At 46.6% G+C, this 25,333-nt stretch overlaps 1 protein-coding gene across 2 annotated transcripts in view; it reads left to right on the top strand.

Annotated features, from left to right (window-relative positions):
- The window catches only part of CDH5 (cadherin 5), a 33,653-nt gene extending 11,816 nt beyond the window's left edge, over positions 1–21,837 (top strand). For both annotated transcript variants that reach the window (XM_019755125.2, XM_074314782.1), the window contains exons 2-12: positions 553–772; positions 5,372–5,660; positions 6,641–6,757; positions 7,648–7,812; positions 8,450–8,637; positions 10,025–10,275; positions 13,304–13,446; positions 15,015–15,139; positions 15,503–15,611; positions 17,509–17,754; positions 19,688–21,837. In XM_019755125.2, the coding sequence (XP_019610684.2) occupies positions 572–772; positions 5,372–5,660; positions 6,641–6,757; positions 7,648–7,812; positions 8,450–8,637; positions 10,025–10,275; positions 13,304–13,446; positions 15,015–15,139; positions 15,503–15,611; positions 17,509–17,754; positions 19,688–20,208 (2,355 nt within the window). In that variant the 5' untranslated portion in view covers positions 553–571 and the 3' untranslated portion in view covers positions 20,209–21,837. The remainder of the gene's footprint in view (positions 1–552; positions 773–5,371; positions 5,661–6,640; positions 6,758–7,647; positions 7,813–8,449; positions 8,638–10,024; positions 10,276–13,303; positions 13,447–15,014; positions 15,140–15,502; positions 15,612–17,508; positions 17,755–19,687) is intronic.
- The last annotated feature ends 3,496 nt before the right edge of the window (positions 21,838–25,333 follow it).

The raw sequence follows: 25,333 nt of genomic DNA, 5'->3' as shown, positions 1-25,333 counted from the left end.
AGGGTTACAATTATACCCACCTTGAGGGTTATTGGGAGGATTAAAGTGAGACAACCCATTAAGCGCTTGGAACAGTGTCAGGCAATTGATAAGTGCTCGATAAATGTTAGCTGCTGAAGTCAGACTCTTGGGATCCATTGTCAGCCCCACCACTTGCTCCCAGGTGAATTGACCCTCTCTGTGGGTCGGTTTTCTGACGTGTAAGATACGGATAACTGGGTGCCCACTGCACAAGGTTTTGGGAGCTACCATCAGCATCACCCTCTCGTGCAGGAAGCCTTCTCCGCAGCCCTCCTCTGGGCTCTCCTAGCACCTGCAGTTGCTTCCACACCAGCACATGTGACGTTAAGTAGGAATTGTGTCTGTGCCTGTCTTCCCCTCCCAGGCTGGGAGCTCTTTGGGGGCAGGAACAGAGTCTGGTTCTGCTCGGATCAGCAGAGGGTGAAGGGCAAAGGAATGAGCAGAAAAGGGGAGCTCGTTTGTCCCCGGGAGCTGCTCACACCCCAGCACAGTGACCCATATGCCCTGATGGTGTCTCCTCTCTGTCCCCAGATCTGTGCCTCTCAGGAAGATGCATATGCTCCTGGTGCTTCTGGCCACCACGGGCACCTGCCTGGGCCTGCTGGTGGCAACTGCCACGAGTGCTAACCTTGCCCAGCTGGACACTCCCAGCATGCTCCCCACCCTCCGGCGCCAGAAGAGAGACTGGATTTGGAACCAGATGCACATCGATGAAGAGAAAACCCAGCCCCTGCCTCATTATGTGGGCAAGGTAAGGCTCAGGCCCAGAGCAGGACAGGCCTCTCTGTGGCAGCAGGCGGGCCACAGTGATGGTAGTAAGGATGCTGATAGGTATTGTGGAGGTTGTAGGGGTGGGGAATATGGTTGTGAGGGGATGGTAATGGTGGTACAGATGGTGGAGGTGGTAGATGTGGTGGTGGTGGTGGTGATAACGGTGGTGATGATGATAATGATGGTGGTGATGACGATGATGGGGAAGTGTAAGGCAGGAGTGGTGGTGATAATGGTGACAAGGAAGGGGACGTTGGCAGTGGTAGTGATGGTGATCATGGATGTGATGGTGCTGGTGATGTGGTGGTGGCAGCGACGGGGATGGTGATAATGGTGGTGATGAAGGTGATGGTGAAGAGGAAGGTGGTGGTGGTGGTGATGATGATAAATGGCGGTGATAATGGTGATGAAGAAGAGAAAAGTGATGGTGGTGATAATGGTGTTAATAATGACGAAGGGGAAGTTGGTGGTGGTGATCATGGCGGGGACGGTGGTGGAAGTGATACTGAATGCTATGGCTCATTTTCTCCCAGATCTTGGTCCATGGACCAAATATCACTGGTAGAAGGGCCACACTGGGCACAGGCTGAGGAGGCCAGCCTGACCTTGGGGTTCAGGGCTTAGGGCAAAACCAGCCAAGGCTGCCATTAAATGTTTCCATCTGAGAGGTCCAGCAAACCTAAGCTGCCTTCTACAAACTCATGCTGGTGATAAAGCTAATTGTCCAGGCCATAGTTGGCCAACCCAGGTCTATGCCTTTGAAATTCCTCCAAAAACCCTTTCTCTCAGACAATCCCTCCCTAGTTTTCTGTCACCCACATAACTCCCCAGATTTCTAGGATACCCACAACAAGATGCCTGCCCTCCATGACTCCAAGCCCCGCTCCCTTCCCCTCTAAATCTTGTTCATCCTCAGTCACCTTCCGAGAGATTAGAGCTAATCTGAGTGACGATTGAACTGTCCTACGGTGTCAAATTGTTACTGATGTCAAAGCCAGCCATTCTGATTCAAAAGAATTGTCTAGTGGTAGAATTTCGCACACAGTGACAGGGAGACGGACTAGGCATTTTGAGAGCTTTCAGTGAGGAAAAACTTTTCTTTCAAGTGTATAAAATCTCATCACGTCACTTTCTTGTACTCTAAACATGATGGGCTAAAGAAAGAAGAGATGAATGTGCTGGTGAGAGGAAGTCTAATCCCAATCAGTAGGCCAGGTTCTGGGGAGACCACCATGGGCAGAGACGGGACATGGTCCCCACCTTTGTGGAGCTTTTGGTCTAAAACAAGCGCTGGCAGAACCAGCCCACCGCCTGGTTTTGTAAATAAAGTTTTATTGGAACAGAGCACTCCCATGCACTTACAAACTGTCATGGTTGATTTCATGCTACAATGGCAGATTTGAGTAGCTGTGACAAAGACCATATGACCCACAAAGTTGAAAATATTTGCTATCTGGCCCTTTATAGAAACAGCTTGCCAGCCCTAGTCTAGAGGGATAGCACACAGCAAAGAACCCCACAAACAGCAGTGCTGGAGGAGCCCTATGGTCATAGAGAAACAAACTGGAGAGGACCCTCTGATGGGGGAGGATCCCGTCTGGCCTTGTACCAGAAATGCCACAGCAGCTCGGGGATCTCCACTCACAGCTCTGCCCACTGCCAGCTGACTGTGCCCACAGACTCCTCTAGCTCTCAAAAAGTTTAAATCTTGAGAGAGAAGTTTAAATCCTTCAGTATGGCGACACAGGGGAAAAGACACTTGCCCAGGATCCCACCGTGAGGCCAGGACAGAGCCCTAGGAGAACCTAGCCCCAGGAAAGCAGAGGGTTCCTGACTCCCAACAGAAATATGAACTATGTCATAGAGGAAAATGCTGTCAACTTACCTACATCCTTCCCAATGGGATAACTGTGCCATGAATCAGCCACTGAAGAAAATGACCCGCCCCAAGGAACATCTGTCAGTTGAGTCAGGCAGAATGAGCAGAACTTGGGGGCCCTCTGTAACACACATAGCCTGACACGGCAACCTTTGAAGGACTCATCCTAGGGTCTTCAAGCAGCAGGAAGAGCGTCAGGCCTGCCGTCATCTGCCAACAGTGTTCCCTTGGCACCTGGCATGGGGTCAGGGGACAGAGAAGGCACATGCTGTCTCCACCCTGCCTAGAAACAAGGGTGCGGAGGGGAGGCAAGGACAGGGCTCCAAGGATCACCTCCTGGCTCCAAAGACGTCATCTGAGGGAAGGAAGTCCCTGTTTATCAAAGCCATAGCCAGGAGCCTTTGTTTACAGAGCTGCTTGGGGACAATAGGAGTGAGCCCTGAGCAGCCTTCTGAATCCACAAATACAGGTCAGCATGGCTATGGCATGAAGACGTTTTATCCAAATATAGTGATAATTTTTAAAAGGGAGGGCTCTCCAAAATGCATACACTCAGTCTAATTATAAGAAAACTACCAGACAAATTCCAACAGAAGGTCATCCTACAAAATACTTCACGAGCACATCTCAAAATTGTCAAGGTCATCAAAAACACTGAAAGGCCGAGAAACTGAGAGGAGCTTAAAGAAACAGGATGACTAAGATGTAATGTGGTGTCCCGGATGGGATCCAAGAACAGAAAAAGGACATTAAGTAAAAACTTTAAAAATCTGCATAAACCATAGACTTCAGTTAATAATAATGTATCAGTATTGGTCCATTAATTATAACAAAGGTACCAGACTAATATAAGATGTTAATAATAAGGGAAACTGGGATCAGAATGTATGAGAACTCTCTGTATTGTCTTCTAAATTTTTCTACATATCTAAAACTAACCTAAAAAATATATAGTATTTAAGAAAAATTAGAGGGAAGGAAAACAGAAACTTATATTCACATAAAATCATACTCAGAATTCCAATCAAATACATCACAGCTGCCTCACTCCCCCTTACGACCCCCGCCCACATGGATCCTAACACACCCACCCCAAGCTTGGAACTACCATCTTATCCTAACCCTGAGCAACTCACACAGGGCCTCAGACTCTTCCTCCTCCTTCAGTACAGTCCCCCCCAGGCCACAGGTTACACAACCTCACTGTTCATCATATGACCCAGCCACCAGGCCTTAGGACCCGCTCAGGACCCCACCTGCCCCCTGAATACCCCAGCCCTGCTCCAGGATGCTCCACCACCTCCAGCTGCTGCCCTCTCTCTCTCCTTCCCCAGGCATCCAAGGTGAGGGTCCTCACTCCCTGTCTCCGCCTCCTCACCCTGCAGACTCTTCTCTACCCACGCTCTGTCACCCGCTTCTCACCCCACCGTCCACTTGATGTTTTTGATGCACACTGCTAAGCCCTAGGGACATTCCCAGACCTAGTGGGATTTGACCACACCCTTCTTGACCCTCCCTCTTCTGTCTTGAGACCCACTCTTTCTCATCCAATAGACAAATGAGAAGGTACGCAACATCAGTCATTGTCAGGGAAATGCAAGTTAAAACCACAATGAGATATCACCTCACACCTGTCAGGCTATTATCAACAAGACAAGAAATAACAAGTGTCAGGAAGAATGTGGAGAAAAGGGAACCCTCGTACACTGTTAGTGGGAATGTAAATTGGCGCAGCCGCTATGGAAAACCATATGGAGGTCCCTCAGAAAATTAACAATAGAACTACTTTGTGACCCAGCAACCCCACTTCTGAGTGTCCGAAGAAATCCAAAACACTAATTCAAAAAGACATATGCATATGTCCCTCTATGTTCATTGCAGCATTATTTATAATAGCCAAGATACAGAAGCAACCTAAATGTCCATCAATAAACAAACGGACAAAGAAGATATGGTATGTGTAATATATATATACACACACACACACACACACACACATATGTATATTTATATATTTACATATATATGTAATATACATAGTAATGTAATATATATGTGTGTATATATACACACACATATGTATACACATACACACAATGGAATATTATTCAGCGATAAAAAAGAATGAAATCGTGCCATTTGCGACAACACAGACAGACCTAGAGACTATTATGCTAAGTGACAAATACTATGTGATTTCACTTAACATGTGGAATCTAAAAAAACACACAAATAGAAGAGAAACAAACTCATAGATACAGAGAACTGATGGCTGCCAGAGGGGAGGGTAATGGGGGATGGGAAGAAAGGGTGAAGGGGAATAAGAGATACAAACTTCTAATTATAAATAAATAAAGTCATGAGATGTACAACATTGGGAAAACAGTCGCTATTACAATAAGTTTGTATGGTTACAGACAGTTACTAGACTTACCATGAGGAACACATCGTAAGGAATATAAATGTCAAATCACTATGTTATACACCTGAAACTAATATAATATCGTAGCCAATTTTTTAAAAAATTAGTGTCACATTTAGGATCCCGGGCCAGCACCACACACACATGTGCACAAACATGCGTGTGTGTACGTATATGTACATGTGTACACACACATACCTACACACATGTACTTGCACACTCACATGTGCGCACACCACTGCTCTCATTCCCAGCTCACAGCACCTCTTCTTTCCTAGATCAAATCGAGTGTAAACCGTCCGAACGCCAAGTACCTGCTCAAAGGAGAATATGCCGATAAGGTCTTCCGGGTCAAAGAAGACACAGGGGACGTGTTTGCCTTTGAGAGGCTAGACAGGGAGAAGATCTCTGAGTACCACCTTATTGCCCTCATCGTGGACAAGAACACCAACAGGAACCTGGAATCTCCTTCCAGCTTTACCATCAAAGTTCACGATGTGAATGACAACTGGCCTGTGTTCACACACCGGATTTTCAACGCCTCTGTGCCTGAGATGTCCGCTGTGGGTATGTGCCCAGTCTGTCCCTCGCCCTCCTTCCCTCCCTCATCCCCAGCCTGAAGGCATCTCTCCGTTAGCAACTTCACTGCCTGGGCCAGGATTCAGAGAGCTCAGAGCAGTGATTATAATAATGCCTATTTGCCATGTTATATGGCTTGAAAGAAACGCTGGTCCACAGACTAAGGTGTGGCTTGGCCCCAAACTGAGCCCTGATCCGAGTCATGGACTGAGCCCCGATCCTGATCGAGAACAGAGCCTTAACCATCAGAGACACACACATCTGATTACTCTTTAGAACAAACCCTCCCCACTGCTCCGCCTCTCAGGACTGGCGCACCACAAACATAGTCTTTGCACGTGAAGAAATGCCAACCGTACCACAAAGGCAAGGAGAGTCATCTGTGGGACACATGCAGGAGTAGAGAGGGGAGGACTAGAACCCTCACCCCAAGGGGTGTCACCAGCATGGACCCCAGGTGTTCAGAGGTTACTATTCCTTCCTCAATTCTACCCACAGCCTCCAGGAGGAGCCAGAAAAGGACTCCCTTCCCCACTCCTTAGTCCAGGATCCCTGGCCAAGACCCTGGGACCAGATCTTCCTGCTCAGTCTGAGGACCCTAAGGGCACGGGGGAAAGTGCTGTGACACCTATTCCTGTGGGGACACCTTCCTATTCCTTTGTTTTCAGCCTTCCAGGAGAGGAAAGAAGCAGCCCCTCACTCTCCTGGGTTTCTCCTCATATCCCAACCCCCTGCCTCTCCTTCATTTCCCTGGAAATGAAAATCACCTGCTCTCTCTGCCCCCTTCAAGGTTGACCAGGCTGGGCCTCCACCCCTGCCAGCACGTTGCCCCCACACGAGGCTTTCCTCCCTCAGGACGCGGGGGAGATGGGTTCAGGGAACAGCCTATGCCCCATCGTCTCTCTCCTGGGGATGGGATGAGGGGCCCGCAAGCACAAGGCAGCAATCCCCGGACGCTCTCTCTGCAGGGACCTCGGTCACCCATCTGACAGCCGTGGACGCAGATGACCCTACAATAGCAGAACACACCTCTGTCACATACGAAGTCCTGAAAGGAAACGAGTATTTTGCCATCGATCAGTCTGGTCTGTGGGACTAACCCTCCTGGGCAGGCACTGGCTTAGAGGGACTGGGGTGGATATCCCATGTACAGGTGCTGAGGAAGTCCAGTGTGACAGGTATCACCACCCACTGAACCACACTGTCCTATGGAGGTGGTCAGTATCACACATTAAGACAAGGTGGCTGGTGAGGGCAGAAGGAAGCAGACAGGTGCCCAAGACACGGACTCCAGTCCAGGAAACAAAAGCAGGACCCAAGTGGCAGAAATAAATGTTGGGTATGGATTCAGACAGACCTGGTTTCCAAATCCAGCTCTCCTACTCACCCTCTCTAAGACCTCAGGCAAGTCCACTAACCTCTGCAAGCCTTGGTCCCCTAATCTGAAAATGGCAACGCTTATATTCATATTGCATGGTAGCCGTGAAGTTTGAATTAGCGTATGGAGAGCTCATGGCCCATAGTAATTGTAGTAATTGTCTATTAAGTGTGACTTTAAAAACTGTGAGGACTGAGTCTTGGGAGCAAAACAGAAGTCCCACTGGCCAGACCTGGGGCGCACTGTTCTTCAGAGGGATGGCAAGTACACAGCCCAGATGCCACCACATCCCAGGCAGGCATCACTAATCTATCATAGCACTCTTTCCACGCTGAGCCTAGAGGTGGCCTCGCGCTCTTTCTCGGCACAATGCTCCAGGTGGCTAAGGCCAATATTGGACCAACTAGTCTGGGCAGCTTTGGCCTCGCAGAGCAGGGCATGGAGGCAGGGGGTGGTTGGCCAGGGGTTCTCAGCCCTGGCGGCACATGGATCCACCTGGGGAGGTTTTAAGTCAGGTGCTCTCAGGGGAGGGCTCAGGCATTGGTATTTTCTACAAGTTCCCCAGGTAACGTGGCTCCTGCTGGGACACTTTTACAGGACTCATTTCCACGACAACCAAAGACTTGGACCGAGAGACGAAGGCCAGGTACGAGGTCGTGGTGGAAGCACGAGATGCCCAGGGCCTCCGGGGAGACTCAGGCACGGCCACTGTGCTTATCACTCTGCAAGACATCAACGACAACTTCCCCATCTTCACCCAGAGTGAGCACGGCCCCGAGGGCCCCGGGGAGGGCGGGGCTTGAGATGCTCCAGACTCAGTGTCCTGGGGGGCTCTCAGGGAGGAACCCAGAGTCCCGCTGTCTCTCCCCCGACCTCAGGGTGGGCCTACAGCCCCGGGAAGTCATTTTGGCTCCTGTCATGGGGCCCTGACCCACCCACAAACTGATTCTCCCCAACCAAAGTCTGACAAGAGCTTTTCACATGCTCTGGGAGGGGCTGGGGAAGAAGTCAGATGGCTTATCACTTGCACTGTCCAACACTGAGACATAATTCAGTCTCAGCTGCCCCAAGGACAGGCCAGTTTTCCTGAGGCAGCCTTACTGTGCATGGCACAAGCTCCCTAAAGGCAGGACTTGTCTCTCCTGTCAATTGATAGGTCCCTTAGCCAAGTGCCTGGTATACGGTAGGTGCTCAATAACTACCTGTTGGATGGATAGAGGGATAGGACAGATAGAGCAGAACCTCTTTGCCTTGGGACCCAAAATTTCAGTGGCATTATTACTGTTATTATTTTATCATGTCCATTTCCTGTATCGGAACCTATTAGGATAATATGAGGGACAATGGCCTTGTTTAGCTCATTAACCTAATGCCCGTTGGGGCACCCTATTTGCATCAGCCAAGTACACATTTGCGGTGCCCGAAGACATCCGTGTAGGCAGCCCCCTGGGCTCTCTGTTTGTTGAGGACCCAGACGAGCCCCAGAACCGGATGACCAAGTACAGCATCGTGCAGGGCGAGTACAGGGACACCTTCAGCATCGAGACGGACTCCACGCGCAATGAGGGCATCATCAAGCCCATGAAGGTTTGTCGGTCTGGGGCAATGAGCTCAGATGTGGGGATGGAGGCTCTCAGCATCCCCAGGACTCTCCCAGGGGCTGCTCCCAGGTCACAGGCCATCAGAGGTGTACATCTGGGTCAGCTCAGAGCTGGTCATGTGCTTATGAAGACTGTGGCCCTGGAGCTGGGACAGGGGAGCCAGGAGAGAAGAGTTGGTGCCTTAGGCTGGATTACCCCCGAAGCAGGCCTGGAGGCAAGGATTTGGGTGTAAATGGTTTATTTGGGAGGTGATCCCAGGATGCCCTAGGAGCAGTGACGCAGGAAAAGGAGGAAGTTATTGTGGGGCTCCTTCGTGAGCAGGTTATCACTGTGGGTAATGGAGCCCCAGTTCCACTGGGGACATCTGGGGGACAGCTGCCTCAGAGTTGCAGCAGCTGAGGGTGAGGGCGCTGTGGCATGGACTGAGGGCTACTCCTGGGGGCGTTCACTCCCTGGCACCTTCTGTCCTGCCCTGGACACTGGACACTAGAGCCCTGGTAGAGTTACAGTTGCTTGCAGCAGAAAGCCGTATCAGCACATAAGGAAACAGTGAGTGCCATGAGGATGTGGGTGGCCCCTGGCAGTGGCTGTTGCTGACAGCAGCCAGTCCAACTGAATCTGGAAGAGGAGGGAAGGTCCTGTCAGGGGCACAGAACACCTCCCGAATGGCCATTCAGAGGACTGGAGGTCCTGGGCCAGGGATGACCCACCTCGAATGGCATACTCCGGAACCCCTCTGTCCAAGCCAGACCGCCAGCAGAGCTCCCGAGTCCATCTCTGGGCAGCCCTGACTGGGGACTGGAGCCACCCAGGGAGTCAGATCGCCTCCACGTTACTGAAGCGGTCAGCGAGCAGGGAAGACACGCAAAGACAAAACACGTAGCCGGGTGTAAGTGCTACAGCGACCTGTGCAGAGACAATGGCCTGTGTCGAGGGGACAGGGATGGGTTCTGAGAGAACATCTGATGACCTCTGAATTGGCTTCTTGAGGGGTAAGTAGGGGTGTACTAAGCAGGCATCTTTAGCAAAGGCATAAAGAAAAGGCTCGTCCTTAAGGAGCTGTGTCTAGAACCACTAGGCTTTGATCCCCTTGAGAGCAGGACTGGGGCTGATCCCTGTCTGTCCCCAATACTTGGAACAGGGCCAGGCATAGAACCAGGCTTCGGGGTGCACCCATGAGGCAGCTGAGTGCAATGGGGGACAGCTGAGGACAGCCAGGCCCAACCACTCCCTTGATGACCTTGGAAATATCACTTCTCCACGTCTCAGGCCCCTTATCCGTAAAATGCGTATTACCTCACAGGTTGCCGTGAAGCTCATGTGCCATGTGCTTGGCTCAGAGCAGATGACCACCATACATTTCCCTCCCACAGCCCCTGGACTATGAACGCATCCGGCAATACACCTTCACCATCGAGGCCATGGACCCCACCATCAACCTCCGCTACGCAAGCAGCGCCTCTGCCAAAAACAAGGCCCGGGTCATCATCAACATTACAGACGTGGACGAGCCTCCCACCTTCCAGCAGCCCTTCTACCACTTCCAGCTGCGGGAGAACCAAAAGAAACCTCTGATCGGCTCAGTGCGGGCCGTGGACCCCGACGCCGCTCGGCGGACCATTGGGTAAGGAGGGTGTGAGGCTGGTGGTCGTGACAACCCTGGCATTGCGGTTCTTCCGCCTGCTGGACTGAGACCAGGACTCAAAGGGAACACTCGCTTCTCCCGGCACGTGTGTGGGAAGTAGCAGAGGCCAGACTAGTATAGCCCAAGCTCTTCCACTAACCCACGTGGCCGGCTGGGCTCTCATCCTGCCCAGGCACCCCCCTAGCACGGTCCTGGCCATCCGAGCTGCTCAACCTTGAAGGGCCTGTTCTTTTTGGACCCAGGCTCCCCCAGGTCCCATCTGGGGAGATCAGATAGTCAAGAGAGCAACCAACCAGATGACACTAAACATGTTTTATGAGTCTTCCCAAAACCACAGAAGGAAAAAGTGTTTATTTCACACCGAGAAACAACATGAAGATCGATAAAGAAACATAAGTAACGCCCACTCCCAGATAACCAATGTTCATCCAACTCGTTTCATGTGGTCCTATCACGCCTTTCTTCATGACCACACAAACAGCTAGATACATTTATGGAGGAGTTGCTGTTTGTTTGGGTTGGTTTTAAAATGTTTTAGATCATACCATGCCCATTTCATCACTACTTCTTTTTCTGGGACAAACAATATAGTTCTAAGTCCTACTTTCTAGAGCTATTAACGTTTGATAATAAGTATGAATTTAATCCAATCTCATTTTATTCCTGAGGGGTAGTCAATTGTGCCAGCACCATGTATTAAACAAGTCATCATTTTCCCACCTTTGCTGTATACTAAGTTCCTGTATATTCCCGAATCTATTTCTGAATCCTCTATTCTATCTCCATTCTGTTTTATTGTAGCAGCTTAACGCCAAACTTAGTGTGTATAAGGCAAGTCCTTCCCTCACTGTATTCTTACTTTACATAATTTTTATGCACTCTGAAACATTCATTCCTTCATATGAACTTTGAAATTTTTTATCCAGTTTTTTTAAAAACAACAGAATTCTAATTGTGTTTACATATCGATTTTGGAAGAATAAATATTTCTATGTTATCAGGTCTGTTTACATATCAATTTTGGAAGAGTTCATGTTTCTATGTTACCAGATCTTCTTATTAAGAACAAAATATGTCCCTCCATTTTGGCCACATTTCATAAGTTTTGGGGCCATTTTATTCTAAATAGGCTATAATGATTAGTTTTATTTCTTCATAGATCCAAGGGTTTATTTAAGAGATTTGTTTTTATTTTCATTTACAAGTGGTTGGATATTCTGTATTTTTGCTTTAACTTTTTCTGTGATGGAATACATTGATACTTTTTTTCATTTATTTCCTAGAATATCAAAGCTTTTGCTTTATATATTTTAATCATACTATTCCCTTAACAGAAGTTTATAACTATTTTACCTTCATTATGACTTTTATCCTTATGAAATTACCCAGTTTATTCTGCTTAAACATTTTGCCTTCAATTCCATATGGCCTAATGTTAAGTTTGTCAGCCCTGTTTTCATGTTATTTGTGTTGACCTGATACAAGTTTTCCAACCTTTACTTTTTAACTTTCTTTAGTCATTTGGCTTTAAGTTGTCTCTTGGAAGTAGAATGTAGTTGGCTTTGCTTTTCAACCTAAACTAAGATGCTTTGTGTTTAACCTATTTACATTTTTCATCATAAACGATGTTTGATTATACTTCTTTTATCCTGTTTTACGTTTCCCATTTCTCAATTTTTTTTTTTGTTTTCTCACCATCTATTTTTTTCACCTAGATATTTGGATTGAGTACATCCATTTTTACTTTTATCAGTGAGATTTACTTCTATCTGTAAAATTATAAATGTTTTCCTAGACCTGTATTTTGTAGTTCAAAGATCTTTCTCTCTCTCTCTCTCTCTCTCTCTCTCTCTCTCTCTCCACACACACACACACACATACACAGACCACTGCTTTCCTATGTATAATTAATAAATCAATAATTTCATTTTAATTCCTATCAAACCAAGTTTTTATTTTATATTGAGATATTTCTTAGTTAGATGAAGCTTTTAAATAATTTTTTCAGGACCAATCTTTGTGGGTGATATACTTCCTGATTTCTTGAATATTTACAAATACATTAGTTCTTTTGCCTTCTTAAGTTAATAACACTTAGATGTGTTCATATAATCCTAAGATTATAGACACTTCCCTCCAAAAATACTATTGATGTGTTCTAGCATTTAATTTTGTGGGGACTTTCTGGGGTGAATCCGATTTCTCTTTATAAAAATGCATTTTCTCTGTCTAGACTCTTTTCACTTTCTTCATATTGTTTTGAAATTCAAAAGTGTCATCAGGATATGTCTAAATATTGATCTCTTTTTTAAATTATGCCTAAAATCAATGACCTATTTTAATCTGTAGACCTGGGGCTTTCTTCAAATCAGAAAATTTTTCTTTTATTATATCTTTTATTTCTTCTGTTTATATTTGTTCTGGAATTTTCTTCAGTATTAATAAATATATATATTCCAAATAATATATATTTATAGATGTGTGTGTGTGTGTGTATATATATATATATATATATATATATATATATATATATATATATATATATAATGATATTTTCCCTCTTTCTTCATCTCTTCATACCTCTTTGTTCTTGATTTCTGGAAAAACTGTTCAAATTTTCACTTTAAAAATTTAATTTTCTTTCACTCAGTTCTTATCTCTTCCAGCTTCTTTTTTATTTCTTCTTGGCTCTTGCCCAACTATCTTTTCATTAATCATAAAAAAAAACAATCCCAGCTGTGGTATAGTTGATTATCGTGCCACCTGCCTGAAAGTGCTATTGATGGAGTCCCAGGCACTACCCTCAGTCCAGTGATGGCAACATTGCTCAGATCGAAGGGTTTATCTCACTGCTCTGAACTGCTCTGGGTGGTAGAGTGCAATGAGCAGTGAAAGGAGGACGGAGGAGGATGCAAAGGACAGATCCTGAAGAGCCTCGTCTGTGATGCTGAGAGTTTGAACTCAGCAAAGAACAATGGAAAGCCATGAATCTCTCTCTCCTGGGCAGATACTCCATCCGCAGGACCAGTGACAAGGGCCAGTTCTTCCGAGTAAACAAGAATGGGGATATTTCCAATGAGAAAGAACTTGACAGAGAAATCTACCCCTGGTATAACCTGACTGTGGAGGCTAAAGAACTGGATTCTAGCGGTGAGTGGCCCCATCTGCCAGGGAACCTGGTCTTTCTCCTTTCTCTCATTCTTTCAAAATTGGCATAATCTGTCATTGCAGGTCTCTACAGGTATTACAAGTTCCTGCTGAAGCACCACTTTCCCAGGATGCTATAGAGCTTCCATCCCCAAATGTGCATGGACCAGCAGCATCCACATCCCCTGAAACCCTGTTAGAAGGCCAGGCCCCAAACCCAGATTGAATCAGAATCTCGTGCATGTTACAGTTTAAGAAGCTCTGTTAACCAACAGGCTGCCAGATGTCCCTGTGATGAGAATCATCCAGGGAACCTCTTAACATATGGCTTCTCAGGCCCTTTTCTGGAGGTTCTGGCCCAGTGAACCAGAAATAGTGCCAAGGAAAGTGTACTGAACAAGTGCCACTTGAATCTTATTATTGTGGACGTTTGGAAAAGGCAGCTTTGGGGGCTGTTTATGTTCCAGTTAGTGGGTTGAATTCAAAATCTGCTGCAGCTTCTAACTCCAAGATTGTAAGGTTCTCTAGAAATTAGTGTAACTTGTGCCAGAGGGAAAGGCAAGTGTTGGAGTTTTGCATCCTTTGCCTATATGAGCAAATCATAACTCCCCTCCAGAAAAAGGACTAACATGCCCACCTTACCCAGGAGACCAGCAGCCTGGAGACGGATTGACGTGGCCAAGGCCCCACTAAGTACCACCCTGGAAGGCCCCTGCTTTCTGCTGGGCCCCCCAACGTGGCAGTCAGGCCAACTTCAATGGGCATTTTCCAAAGAAATATTTACCCCTTTTTTCCCCATTTAATATCATTCATACAGTTTTTAAATTTTAAAGGTAATAATTTGTTGTTCATTTTAAAACATAAAAAAACAGAAAAGGAGAAGAAAATTGTTCCCCCATAATCCCACCGTACAGACAACTACTGTTAGCACTTTAGTATAGCTTCTCTAGTCTTTGTTCTATACATATTTTTATACAAGTTTATAATATTTGTGTAAAATCATATCCTGCATTTTTATGTAACCTTATTCCAGAACCACTTTTTCATAATACTAAAATGTCTTTTTTTTATTACATTTTTTTAACTGTAATTTACATGGGCATTATAAATGGCCACATAGTCCATTCTTTTAAAGTGGCATAATTTATTAACCGAATCTCACTTAGGCTGTTTGCCTTTTAAATTATTTTGTAATTAATTGATTTAATTTAATAAGTTATATGTATTTCTATTCAATTACTTACTTGAATCATTAGATTAGTTTAATAATTTAGCTACTTAAATTACTTAATCCAATTAACTTGATTAAACCTTTTTAAAATTCACTTAGGTTATTTACCTTTTTATTCTTACAAGTAATGCTTTAGTAAGCATCCTTGTATATGAAGCTCGAACCCCTTCCTCTTCCACACTTTTCATCCAGAGCACCATCCCTGGCCTCTCTTCCAAGTCCATAGCCCCCTCTTCCTGCAAAATGGGCATCCCTGCAGGAGTGCCCATCTACACACCTTCTGCTCCTGGGCCTGGCACGAGCTGAGCCCACTGTGGTGACAAGTCCTTTCTCCCTGCAGGGACCCCCACAGGCAAAGAATCCATTGTGCAGGTGTACATCGAAGTTCTGGATGAGAACGACAATGCCCCCGAGTTCGCCCAGCCCTACAGTCCCAAAGTGTGTGAGCATGCTGCCCAGGGCAAGGTGAGTCTGGCTCAGGGGGCGAGTGAGGGTGGCACCCTCCTGGGACAAGCTGTGGGGCACCACCTCCCTCCCATCCACAGTCAGCTGGCATTTCACTGAGCTTAATGTAACCTGTACAACAACCTTAAGGAAAGGTGACATTATCCCCACTTTATAGATGGAGAAACTGAGGCTCAGAGAAACTATGTGGAGAACAGATTGGCGGGGAAGGGGCTGGTATAAAGAGTGGCTTTATGGAGATCATTTAGGTTAGTGTTGCACAGGAGAGGCAGCCATGATCAGGTCTAAACCCAAAATCTCCATCAGTGAACCCCAGGCCGCCCCAACACCACCACTGACTGTTCCCCATCTTTCACACTCCAGCTGGTTGTACAAATCTCGGCAACAGACAAGGACATAACGCCAACAAACGTGAGGTTCAGATTCTCCCTGGGCACCGAGCACAGCAACTTCACCCTCACAGATAATCACGGTATGCATCAAAGGAGTCAGCCTGGCTCTTAGGGGGCTCAGGGATGGGGTTATTTGAGTCCTGAAGCGCCAGGGTCAAGGACCAGCCAAGAAATTGGGGGCAGGCCCTCACTGGGGTTTTCACGTTATGGAACAGTTTGTTCAACTTCTGCCACATACCTTATTGGTCTGCAATGGTCAGAGCCACCCTGGCCAAACTGCCAAGTGCACATGGCCTGCCATTCCCTTAAGATCTAAGTCAGCGAGGCATACAGAATAGATATGGGGTACAGACAGAATAGATATGGGATGCTCTATTCATGAACTAGCCAAGGAATTCCTTCCCATACAAGATCTTTGTGCTCAGCATAATTACAAAATGCTGAACTTTGAGGTCACTCCCAAAGAGTCAAAACCGGAAATGTGAAATCCAAAATGCCAAGGATAGAGAAAACTGTCATAATTCAGTTATAATAACTACTTACCACCAGGTGCCCTGGAATAGGATTTGGCCCACCAATCACAACCCAGAGAGTCCTATGATGTCAGCAGTGACCAATCAGAGCTTGGGAAAGTGATGATGCTGAGTTGATTGAATTCCAGCCAACAGCAGACAGGCTTCCATGGCTTCAGCAGCTTCCTTACAAAAATAGAAAAAAATCCCCCTTGAGTCTAAATAGAGAAATCCTTCCCCCAGTACGGGGTGAATGGAATCCCTACCCATCCCTGACTGGCGAAACTGTGGTTGATGAGGAACACTGTATAGAAACAGCCATTGCCACTGTTGAGGAAAGTCAGGGAGTGGGGTCCCTAAGAGTGGGGGTAGACCCAGGGGATCAGCCACAGCCTCCTATGAGATGGGCAAGGTGGTCATGATGTGTTGACAGTCAATGACAGACCATTCAACATTCAGCTCTTTAGCAGTAAATAATGTGGCAAAAATACCTGTCACCCCACCCACAAGGTCCAACTAAATCCCACCTCAGAGAAGGTCTACAATCGGGTAGAAAGCTTTAAAGGCCAACCAAAAGATACCCATATGCAACCAGGAGGCACAACTGTTGGTCCCAGATTCACTTATAACATGAATATCATGCTATAGTATTAAGTGAGTTTAGTGAGAAAGCCCTCATTTCTCCCATAAAATGTCAATGCCATATCGTTGATTCTCCATTATAATAGACATGACTACTAAATAATGAGAGGTCACTGGCTATCATTTGAAATCTAAAAGATGGCCTCCTTTGCTTTTGGATGGCTTCCTGAGTAGGCAGACCCTGCACAGCTGCTCAAATTCCCCTTCTAAATCCTGGAGCACGGAGTCCTTGAACCCTCCCCTGACCATCAGCATCACAACCTCCCAGGGAGCCTACAAAAGGCAGATTATCTGGCCTCTGCGCAAAGCCACTGAGTCAGAAATGGGGGAGGGAGCGGAGGTGGGGATTGCTGAAAGAGGGTCTGAAAATCAGCAGGTTTAAAAAGCTCCCTTGGGGAATTCTCCTATACATGAAACCATTGACGGGAGCTGGGAGGGAGAGCCAATACTAGGGCTGAAGCAGTCCCAATTCCAGCCTGTCCCAGAAATCCCCAATTAGGTGTGTTAAGGAGGAAGAAAGGTCAGGTATATCAGTTGCCCACAGACACAGAAAGCAAACATTGTACATTCTGGCCAAGCCATTTTTAGAGACTAAGTCAAAAGGAGCTGCCCAAAATAGCCCCTCTCTGGAGGAACAGACCTGCACTGAAATGGCTGAAACACGAGGCAGGGGATGCAAAGGGCACAGAAGCAGCCCAGGCAGCACAAGGGCTGGCGCAATCAGAGAGGGCTCCCTGGAGGAGGCAGGCCACCCCATCAGTGTGGATAAGGGGACAGGCACTGTGGGCAGCACAGCCTGACCCTGCAGCCTTGGTGTTTCCAGATAACACAGCCAACATCACAGTCAAGTACGGCCCGTTTGACCGGGAACGAACCAAGGTCCACCATCTGCCTGTGCTCATCTCGGACAACGGGAGGCCGAGCCTCACGGGCACCAACACGCTGGCTGTGACAGTGTGCAAGTGCAATGAGCATGGCGAGTTCACCTTCTGTGAGGAGATGGCCTACCAGGCGGGCGTCAGCATCCAGGCGCTGGTAGCCATCTTCCTCTGCATCCTCACCATCACAGGTCAGTACCCAGGAGGGCAGGGAGGGGACACTGCGTGGGCTGTACCAGAGGAGGAAGAGGCCAGGGACCCACCCCTGGGCCAGTACCCCAACGTGGGCCCCTGGTGTTCAGAGTGGGGGCCAGGAAGGCCAGCTTGACCTCCCTGGGTGCCTAAGGGTGGGGGTGGACCGGGGAGGAGGACAGGCCTTGGGCCCTGCTTTAAAATACTTTATATATGACATTCACTTACTCAACTTTTATATTCACTTATTCAACTTCATGTGTGCCAGCTACTGTTCTAGGCATTTATTTACATGAACCTACTTTGAAAACAGAAGACACAGTTCCTCTTTTGGAAAGAAATAGAAAAATCTCAAAACATCTAGTTTAGATTATATCCATGGGCTTTTTTCCCTTTCATAGGAACCCTCCAGCTTTGAAATCTTTCTTGTTTGGGACTCTGAAATTTTTGGAGTATTTTAAGCCTTGCCTTAGTTTGGGTTCCCAGGAAGCAGACCTGGGCACAAGGATTGGGGTGCAAGTGATTTACTTGGGAGATGCTCCCAGGAAGCCCAGAAGGTAGATGGGGTGTGAGATGAGGAATGGAGGCAGCCAAGGAAGAGTGCACTGTCCCCCAAATTACCCCCGTGAGTCATGGGAGCTTCCTCCCACTGGGACTGGGCGGCACTAATAGCCAGTGTTTACCCAGCAACTCCCACCAGTTGATGGTTGGGGACTCCTGTGAGAGGCAAAAATTCTCCTGCACTTCACTTGCCATGAGATGGGGCAGAGGCCCATCCTCCAGAGGACACCTCAGGTGACAGGAACTGGGGAGAGAGCGAAGCACCCACATTCTCTGCTCCAGGCCTTTCCTGCCAGTAGCTCCCGAGAGGCCCCCTGAGTGAGCCTCCCTTCTGGGGGGCTTCTGTGGCAGAGAGTCCTGACCCAGATTCCTCTTTTAAGAATAGTTAATAATAATAATGGTAATGGCATTGCCACCACACACAGAATTGCAGTAACCTGATAACCACCTGACCAAATATAAACGGAGCAGAGAAGCCATTATTTCCATTTTACAGGCAAGGAAAATGAGGCTCAGAGAGAACATCTCAACTTTACTTACATACGTAACAGTTTATTAACTAATTCAAGACTAGAAGGACAGAGCCTGAGGGATGATCTAAGTCTAATTGTAGGAGCTCAGTCCACCCCTCCTCGGGGGGTTTGGTCACCCTCATACATCCACACTCCTGAGCTTTCATCAGGGTCAACAGCTACACCACTGCCAACCACGGTAGTCTCGGCACATCACTCAACCTCTCTGAGCTCATTTGCTTACCTGTAAAATGGGACAATAATATCTTACTTCAGTGAGACAACATGGAAATGTGCCAATTTCATGCCAGCATGTATACAGTAGGTGCTCACTGCTCCTGCAATGAGTCCCATGTCTGCCATCCCCTCTATTAAGCATTATTATCATAACTGTCAACGAACCAATGGATCAGAATTTTTGCCCTCCAAATTCCGACTCCCTCCCTTTCGCCATTCCTGCCCCCACCTCTGGCTTTCTCCCTTTCGACATGACAGAGAAGGATTTGCCACAGTGGTGTGAGGAGGGAGGAAATGAGGATGCAGGTAGATGGGGTTGAGACTGGCAGAAGAGAATGAACTTGAAGGAGGTCCCCTCTGTACCTCTCCCCGGATCCTTACCAGTGGCCGTGACATCCAGTCAGGATTCCCTGGGAGCAGGGCCGGGCAGATACTACGGAGGTGGCGGATGGTGGGCCCACCAGGCGTCTGGACCAAACCAAACCTTCTGTGTTGGCCTGGGTGTCACAGGGAAGCTGGGCTGGTCCCAGAATTCCCAGGGAGGAGGGAAGGGCGCAGTGTCCCCCCGAGGGTGGTGACCTCCCGTTCCGCTGCACCTGGTCTAACTCGCGCTGCCTTGCAGTGATCACCCTGCTCATCTTCCTGCGACGGCGGCTCCGGAAGCAGGCCCGCGCCCACGGCAAGAGTGTGCCGGAAATCCACGAGCAGCTGGTCTCCTACAACGAAGAGGGCGGCGGCGAGATGGACACCAACAGCTACGACGTGTCGGTGCTCAACTCGACGCGCCGCGGCGGGGCCAAGCCTCCACGGCCCGGGCTGGACGCAGGGCCATTGGTATACGCGCAGGTGCAGAAGCCGCCGCGGCGCACGCCCCCTACTGTGCACGGGGGACCTGGGGACATGGCCGCTGTGATTGAGGTGAAGAAAGACGAGGCTGACCACGACGGCGGCGGCCCGCCCTACGACACGCTGCACATCTACGGCTACGAGGGCTCCGAGTCCATCGCTGAGTCCCTCAGCTCCCTGGGCACCGACTCCTCTGACTCAGACGTCGATTACGACTTCCTCAACGACTGGGGGCCCAGGTTCAAGATGCTGGCCGAGCTGTATGGCTCCGACCCCCAGGAGGACCTCGTGTATTAGGGAGCTGCGAGCCTCTGCGCCTGGGGACCCAAACCACTGCAGCTTCCGCCAGTCGGACACCAGGACCTGAGCCCTCAACTTGTAGCACTGACAGCCCAGCCCAGCAGCCCTTCCTCGTGAGTCCCAGAGACCTGACCACCTTGGGTAGCAAACTCCAGGTCCCTGAAATGTCCAGGAACATATGTCAGTGATGGCTACCTCCCAAATGCTGGAAAATCCCAGCTAGTGTTGTGTCTGGGCTTGGACCTCCACATAACCCCGCCACCAGGGACCACAGGTCCAACACAAAGACTTTCTTGGCTCCTCAAAGCAGCTTATGGTCACCTGCCAAGGAGAGGTCTTCCCCTGAGGTCCCTGAAACCCCTGGTGAGGCTGGTAAGGCCCTGGTGCCTGTCTGCCTGGAGGCAAAGTGCAGGACAGCATGACCTGTGGCTGACACGCCCAGCAGCCCAGTCCCAAAGGAGACTGGGACTGTCCATCATGCCTGCCCTGCTTTAACTTCCTCACCACCCCCTCCCAAGTCCTGCACCACGCCTGGGCCCCTCCCCAGGTCTGTCAAGAGGGAGACAGTGGCCCTTGGCAGCTCCCAACTTCAGGTCCTGAGGTGACCTCACTTGTCTGCCATGCGGGTAACTGTGCTGTACTGAACATTGAAAATTCAACCAAAGTCAGGGAAACGGCTCGCCGAACTTTGAAGCAACTATGAATTCATCCTGAAGGGACAGTGGGTACCAAGCGTGACAAATCCTAGAGTGAGGGATACCTCCACACCCATACCCTCTGTAGAGGGCCTCGAGTAGCTGTGACCCCAAATTGAGCCTCATCAACACCCCTCTAGTTTTGCCTGGGAAGTGGGAACCAATGTTCCCAGAGCAGAACACCTCTCCCCATCTCTGTCTTGCCTGGTCACTCATTCATGCTCTCTTTTGCCTTTCTTTCTTTCTCTCCTCATCTCTTGACTTAGAGGCACCCACAGCAACTAGCAACTTTGGCCAATGTCCAAACCCAAACATGACTGCAATGGAGCCACACTGTTTGCCCTCACACCTCGGTGTTGCCACCTCTCAGGGAACCCCAGCAGGGCCCCATCCCTTGGGCACACCCTGCAGAAGACAAGGCCCCTGCCCTGCCCAAGCCCTAGTCCTCTCTTCATGTCCCACTTTCAGCCACACATGGAACATTCCACTGTAAACACGCCTTGGAGAAGTGGCATCACTCAACAGGAGGGTGCAGGGAAGGAGGCAAACCCTCCAACTCGTTCTTGGTCATGACTGAGATTCCCACTCTGGGCAAGGCCCCTCACACTTCAGGGGACTGTAGATAACACTGACTTATTTAACCAGCAACTAGTTCTTCATATACTTTTTGTTTTTACTAATAATACTTACATGATTCTAGCTCTCACAAAAATATAAGAGTTTTGCATAGTAAGCAAGTTGCTTTTTAGGTTAACAATTTAACAGGTTTGTTTTTTTTTTTTTTAGTTTGATAAACAGATTCCTGTAACCTTCTTTTTCCTATCATTGTAGTAACTGCTCTAGAAATAATGACTATAGATTGACCACACTGGTGCCTGAGACGTACTGTATTTTTTATATCTAAATAAAGAAAAATCTTGAAATTCTTCCATTTCTAGAGCTGAGAGAGCACATGTGAAGTACACACACACACACACACACACACACACACACACACACGATCATCAAAGGAGCCAGCGGACATTTGCCATCAGAATTTCAGAGACACCACAGAAAAGGGATTGTAGCAGAGAATAACAAGGAACGCCTAGTGCAGCCTCCTCTCCTCCCAGAACCCCATACCATCACCCAGTCTCTGTACATGCCCCCCAATTCCACCCTATACTCTTGGCAAGAACCTCTTGGAGCTGAAGCCACAATACCATTTCCATCTTGCAAATGAAGAATCAGGGAGGTGAGATACATCAACAGTGAGGGGGGAAATCAATCTTGAATTAGCTGGCTGACAACAGTGATTGAGCAGCTAGCACTTTATTGGGATGTATGTACCCCAACATTGGGATCCTGGCTGGAAAATCTCAAAATGAAAATGAGAAGCAGATGCCTCCATGTCAGACTCAGGTCTGAATTGGGGAGGTGGGGGATAAAGCCCAGCTCGGCATGGACCCTGCTCCTTGACTCCTGCCAGCAGGGTTCCCTGGGAAGTGTGTCCCCCAGAAATGATATTTTGCAAACTGTGTTCTGCACAAACATGACTTTTTGAAGCTCTCAGAGACCAATTGGTCTCAATTCCAATTTTTGCTCTTATTTCCCTGGAGATTTTTTTTTTTGATAGTTTATTTAGGAATATATTGTTTAATTTCCATATATTTGTGAATTTTCCAAATTTCCTTCTGTTAATGATTTCTAATTTCATTCCATTGTGGTCATAGAATATACTTTTTTATAATTTCAATCCCTGTAAATTCATTGAGATTTGCTTTATGCCCTAACATATGTTTTTATCCTGGAGAACACACCACATGTACTTGAGAGGTGTATATGCTGCTGTTGTTGGGTAGAGTGTTCTACAGATGTCTATCAGGGCTTGTTGGTTTATAGTGCTGTGCATGTTTTTTATTTCCTTGTTGAGCTTTGGTCTAGCGAGTCTATCCATTGTGGGGTGCTGAAATCTCCAACTGTTATTCTTGAATTGTCCATTTCTCCCTTCAATTCTGTCAGTTTTTGCTTCAGGTATTTTTGGTCTCTGTTGTAGGGACCTATAGGTTTATAATGGTTGTATCTTATAATGGTTGTAAAATATTGACCCTTTTAGCATTATAAAATGTAACTCTTCATATTTAGAAACAATTTCTATCTTAAAGTCTATTTTGTCTGATATTAGAACAGTCACTCCAGCTCTCTTATGGTTACTGTTTACATAGTATATCTTTTTCTGTCCTCTTACGTTCAACTTATTTGTGTTGTTTATATAAAGTATATCTTCTGTGGACAAAACATAGTTGGATCATGGCAGTTTACCCATCCTACCAATCTCTACTTTTTGATTAGAGTGTTTAATTCTTTTATATTTAATGTAATTACCAATAATGTAGGATTTATGTCTTCCATTTTCCTATTTGTTTTCTATGTGTTAAGTTTTTTGTTCCTCCATTACCCCAATACTGCCTTATTTTACGTTAGACATTTTCTAGTGTACCATTTTAATTATCTTGTCAAATCTTTTACTGTTCTTTTCCATTATTTTCTTAGTGGGTCCCCTGAGGTTTATATTTAAAATCTTAACTTATAACAATCTAGTTATAATTTGTACCAACTTAAAGAGTATATAAAACTTTGCTCAAATATAGCTCTACTACCTCCCCCGTCCTTTGCACTATCATGGTCATACGTATTGATTTTTGTACATTGTATGCCCATCAGCACAGATTTATAATTATTGCTTTGTGCCTTTGTCTTTTAAATCACATAGTAGGGAAAAGTCACAAACAAGAAAATAGCTATTTAAACTGTCTTTATACCTACCTATACAGTTACCTTTATTGCTGGTCTTTATTTCTTCATGTGAATTCAAGTTACTGTCTAGTGTCTTTCATTTCAGCCTGAAGTACTCCCTTTAATATTTTTTTTGTGGGGAAGGTCTGCTAGTGAGAAATTCTCTCCATTTTGTTTATCTGGGAATGTCTTGATTTTTCCTTTATTTTTGAAGGCTATTTTTGCTAGATATAGGCTTCTTGGTTTATAAGTTTTTTCTTTCAGCACTTTGAAGATCAACCCATGGTCTTCTGTCCTCCCTAGCTTCTGATGAGAAATGGCTGTTAATCTCACTGAGGAAACTGTGTGTGTGATAAGTTGTTTATCTCTTGCTACTTTCAACATTCCTGTTTTGATTTTTAATAGTTTAATTATGATGTGTCTAGGATAAATTCGAAGGTAAATTCTTATTTTACTTGAAGTTCATTGAACTTCTTGAATTTGCAGATTGATATTTTGATCAAACTTGGGAAATATGGGCCATTATTTCTTCAAATGGTCTTTCTGCATTGCTCTCTCTCTCCTCTAGGACTCAAATTATACATATATTAGAATGCTTTCTGATGTCCAACAGATATCTAAGAGTTTATTCATTTTTTTTCTTTTTTTTCTTTATGTTCCTTAGGCTAGATAATCATCAAGTTTGCTGATCCTTTCTTCAGCTAACTCATATCTAATCTTAAGCTCTTCTAGTGAACTTTTTTATTTCACTTACTGTACTTTCAACTCCAGAATTTCTACTTCATTCTTTTTTTTTAAATAATTTATACCTCTTTATTGATATTGTCTATTTAGTGAGACATCATTCTCATACTTTTCTTTAGTTCTTTAGACATGGTTTTCTTTAGTTCTTTGAACATACATTAAATGAATGTTTAAACCATTTATTTTAAAGTCTTTGTCTGGTAAGTCCCACACCTGGGCTTCTTTAGCAGTAGTTTCTCTTTATTGCTTTCCTTCCTGTGAATAAGTCACACTTTCTTGTTTCTTTGCATGTCACATAATTTTTGTAGAAAATTGCATATTTTAAATAATACAATGTGGCAACTGTGGAAAGCAGATCCTTGCCCCACAGGGATTGTCGTTACTGGCTTGTTCTTGCTGCTGCCATTTATTTAGTGGCTTCCTAAACTAACACCAGAAAGATTGTACTTTTTTGTTGTGTATGGCCACTGAAGTCTCTGGTTGGTAGTGGTCAGCTAATGATTGGCAAATATACCCTCAGATGCCTGGAACCAGTAAGTCTCTCTCAGCTTTTGCTGAGGGACCCCGTGTGTATGTTGACAACACCTTCAATGCACAGGCAGGAAGTTTACAACTCTCCCTGAGCCTTCACTTTCTGACTGTACAGAGCCTCAAAGTCAGGCAGAGTTGAGACCTTCTCGGGTCTTTCCTGTACATATGCACAGCCTTACACATGTGAGTGGCCTTTTAGATTCCCAGGAATATGCCAAGTTTTTCAAAGCCCTCCATGGACAGCTCATTCACCAACTTTTCCTTTTAAGGTTTTTGGTCAGCTTCTTGCTTGCCCCAGCTATGTAAATAATTGCCACTGATTGTTTTCAACAAATGCCCTCAGGGGAAAAATGGCTGCACCTTTGAGCAAACTTCAA

Source organism: Rhinolophus sinicus, linkage group LG11 (assembly GCF_036562045.2).
Source record: "Rhinolophus sinicus isolate RSC01 linkage group LG11, ASM3656204v1, whole genome shotgun sequence".
NCBI classification, from domain to species: domain Eukaryota; kingdom Metazoa; phylum Chordata; class Mammalia; order Chiroptera; family Rhinolophidae; genus Rhinolophus; species Rhinolophus sinicus.
The sequence above is the reverse complement of the archived record's forward strand: the minus strand, read 5'-3'. Positions and strand labels throughout refer to the sequence as shown.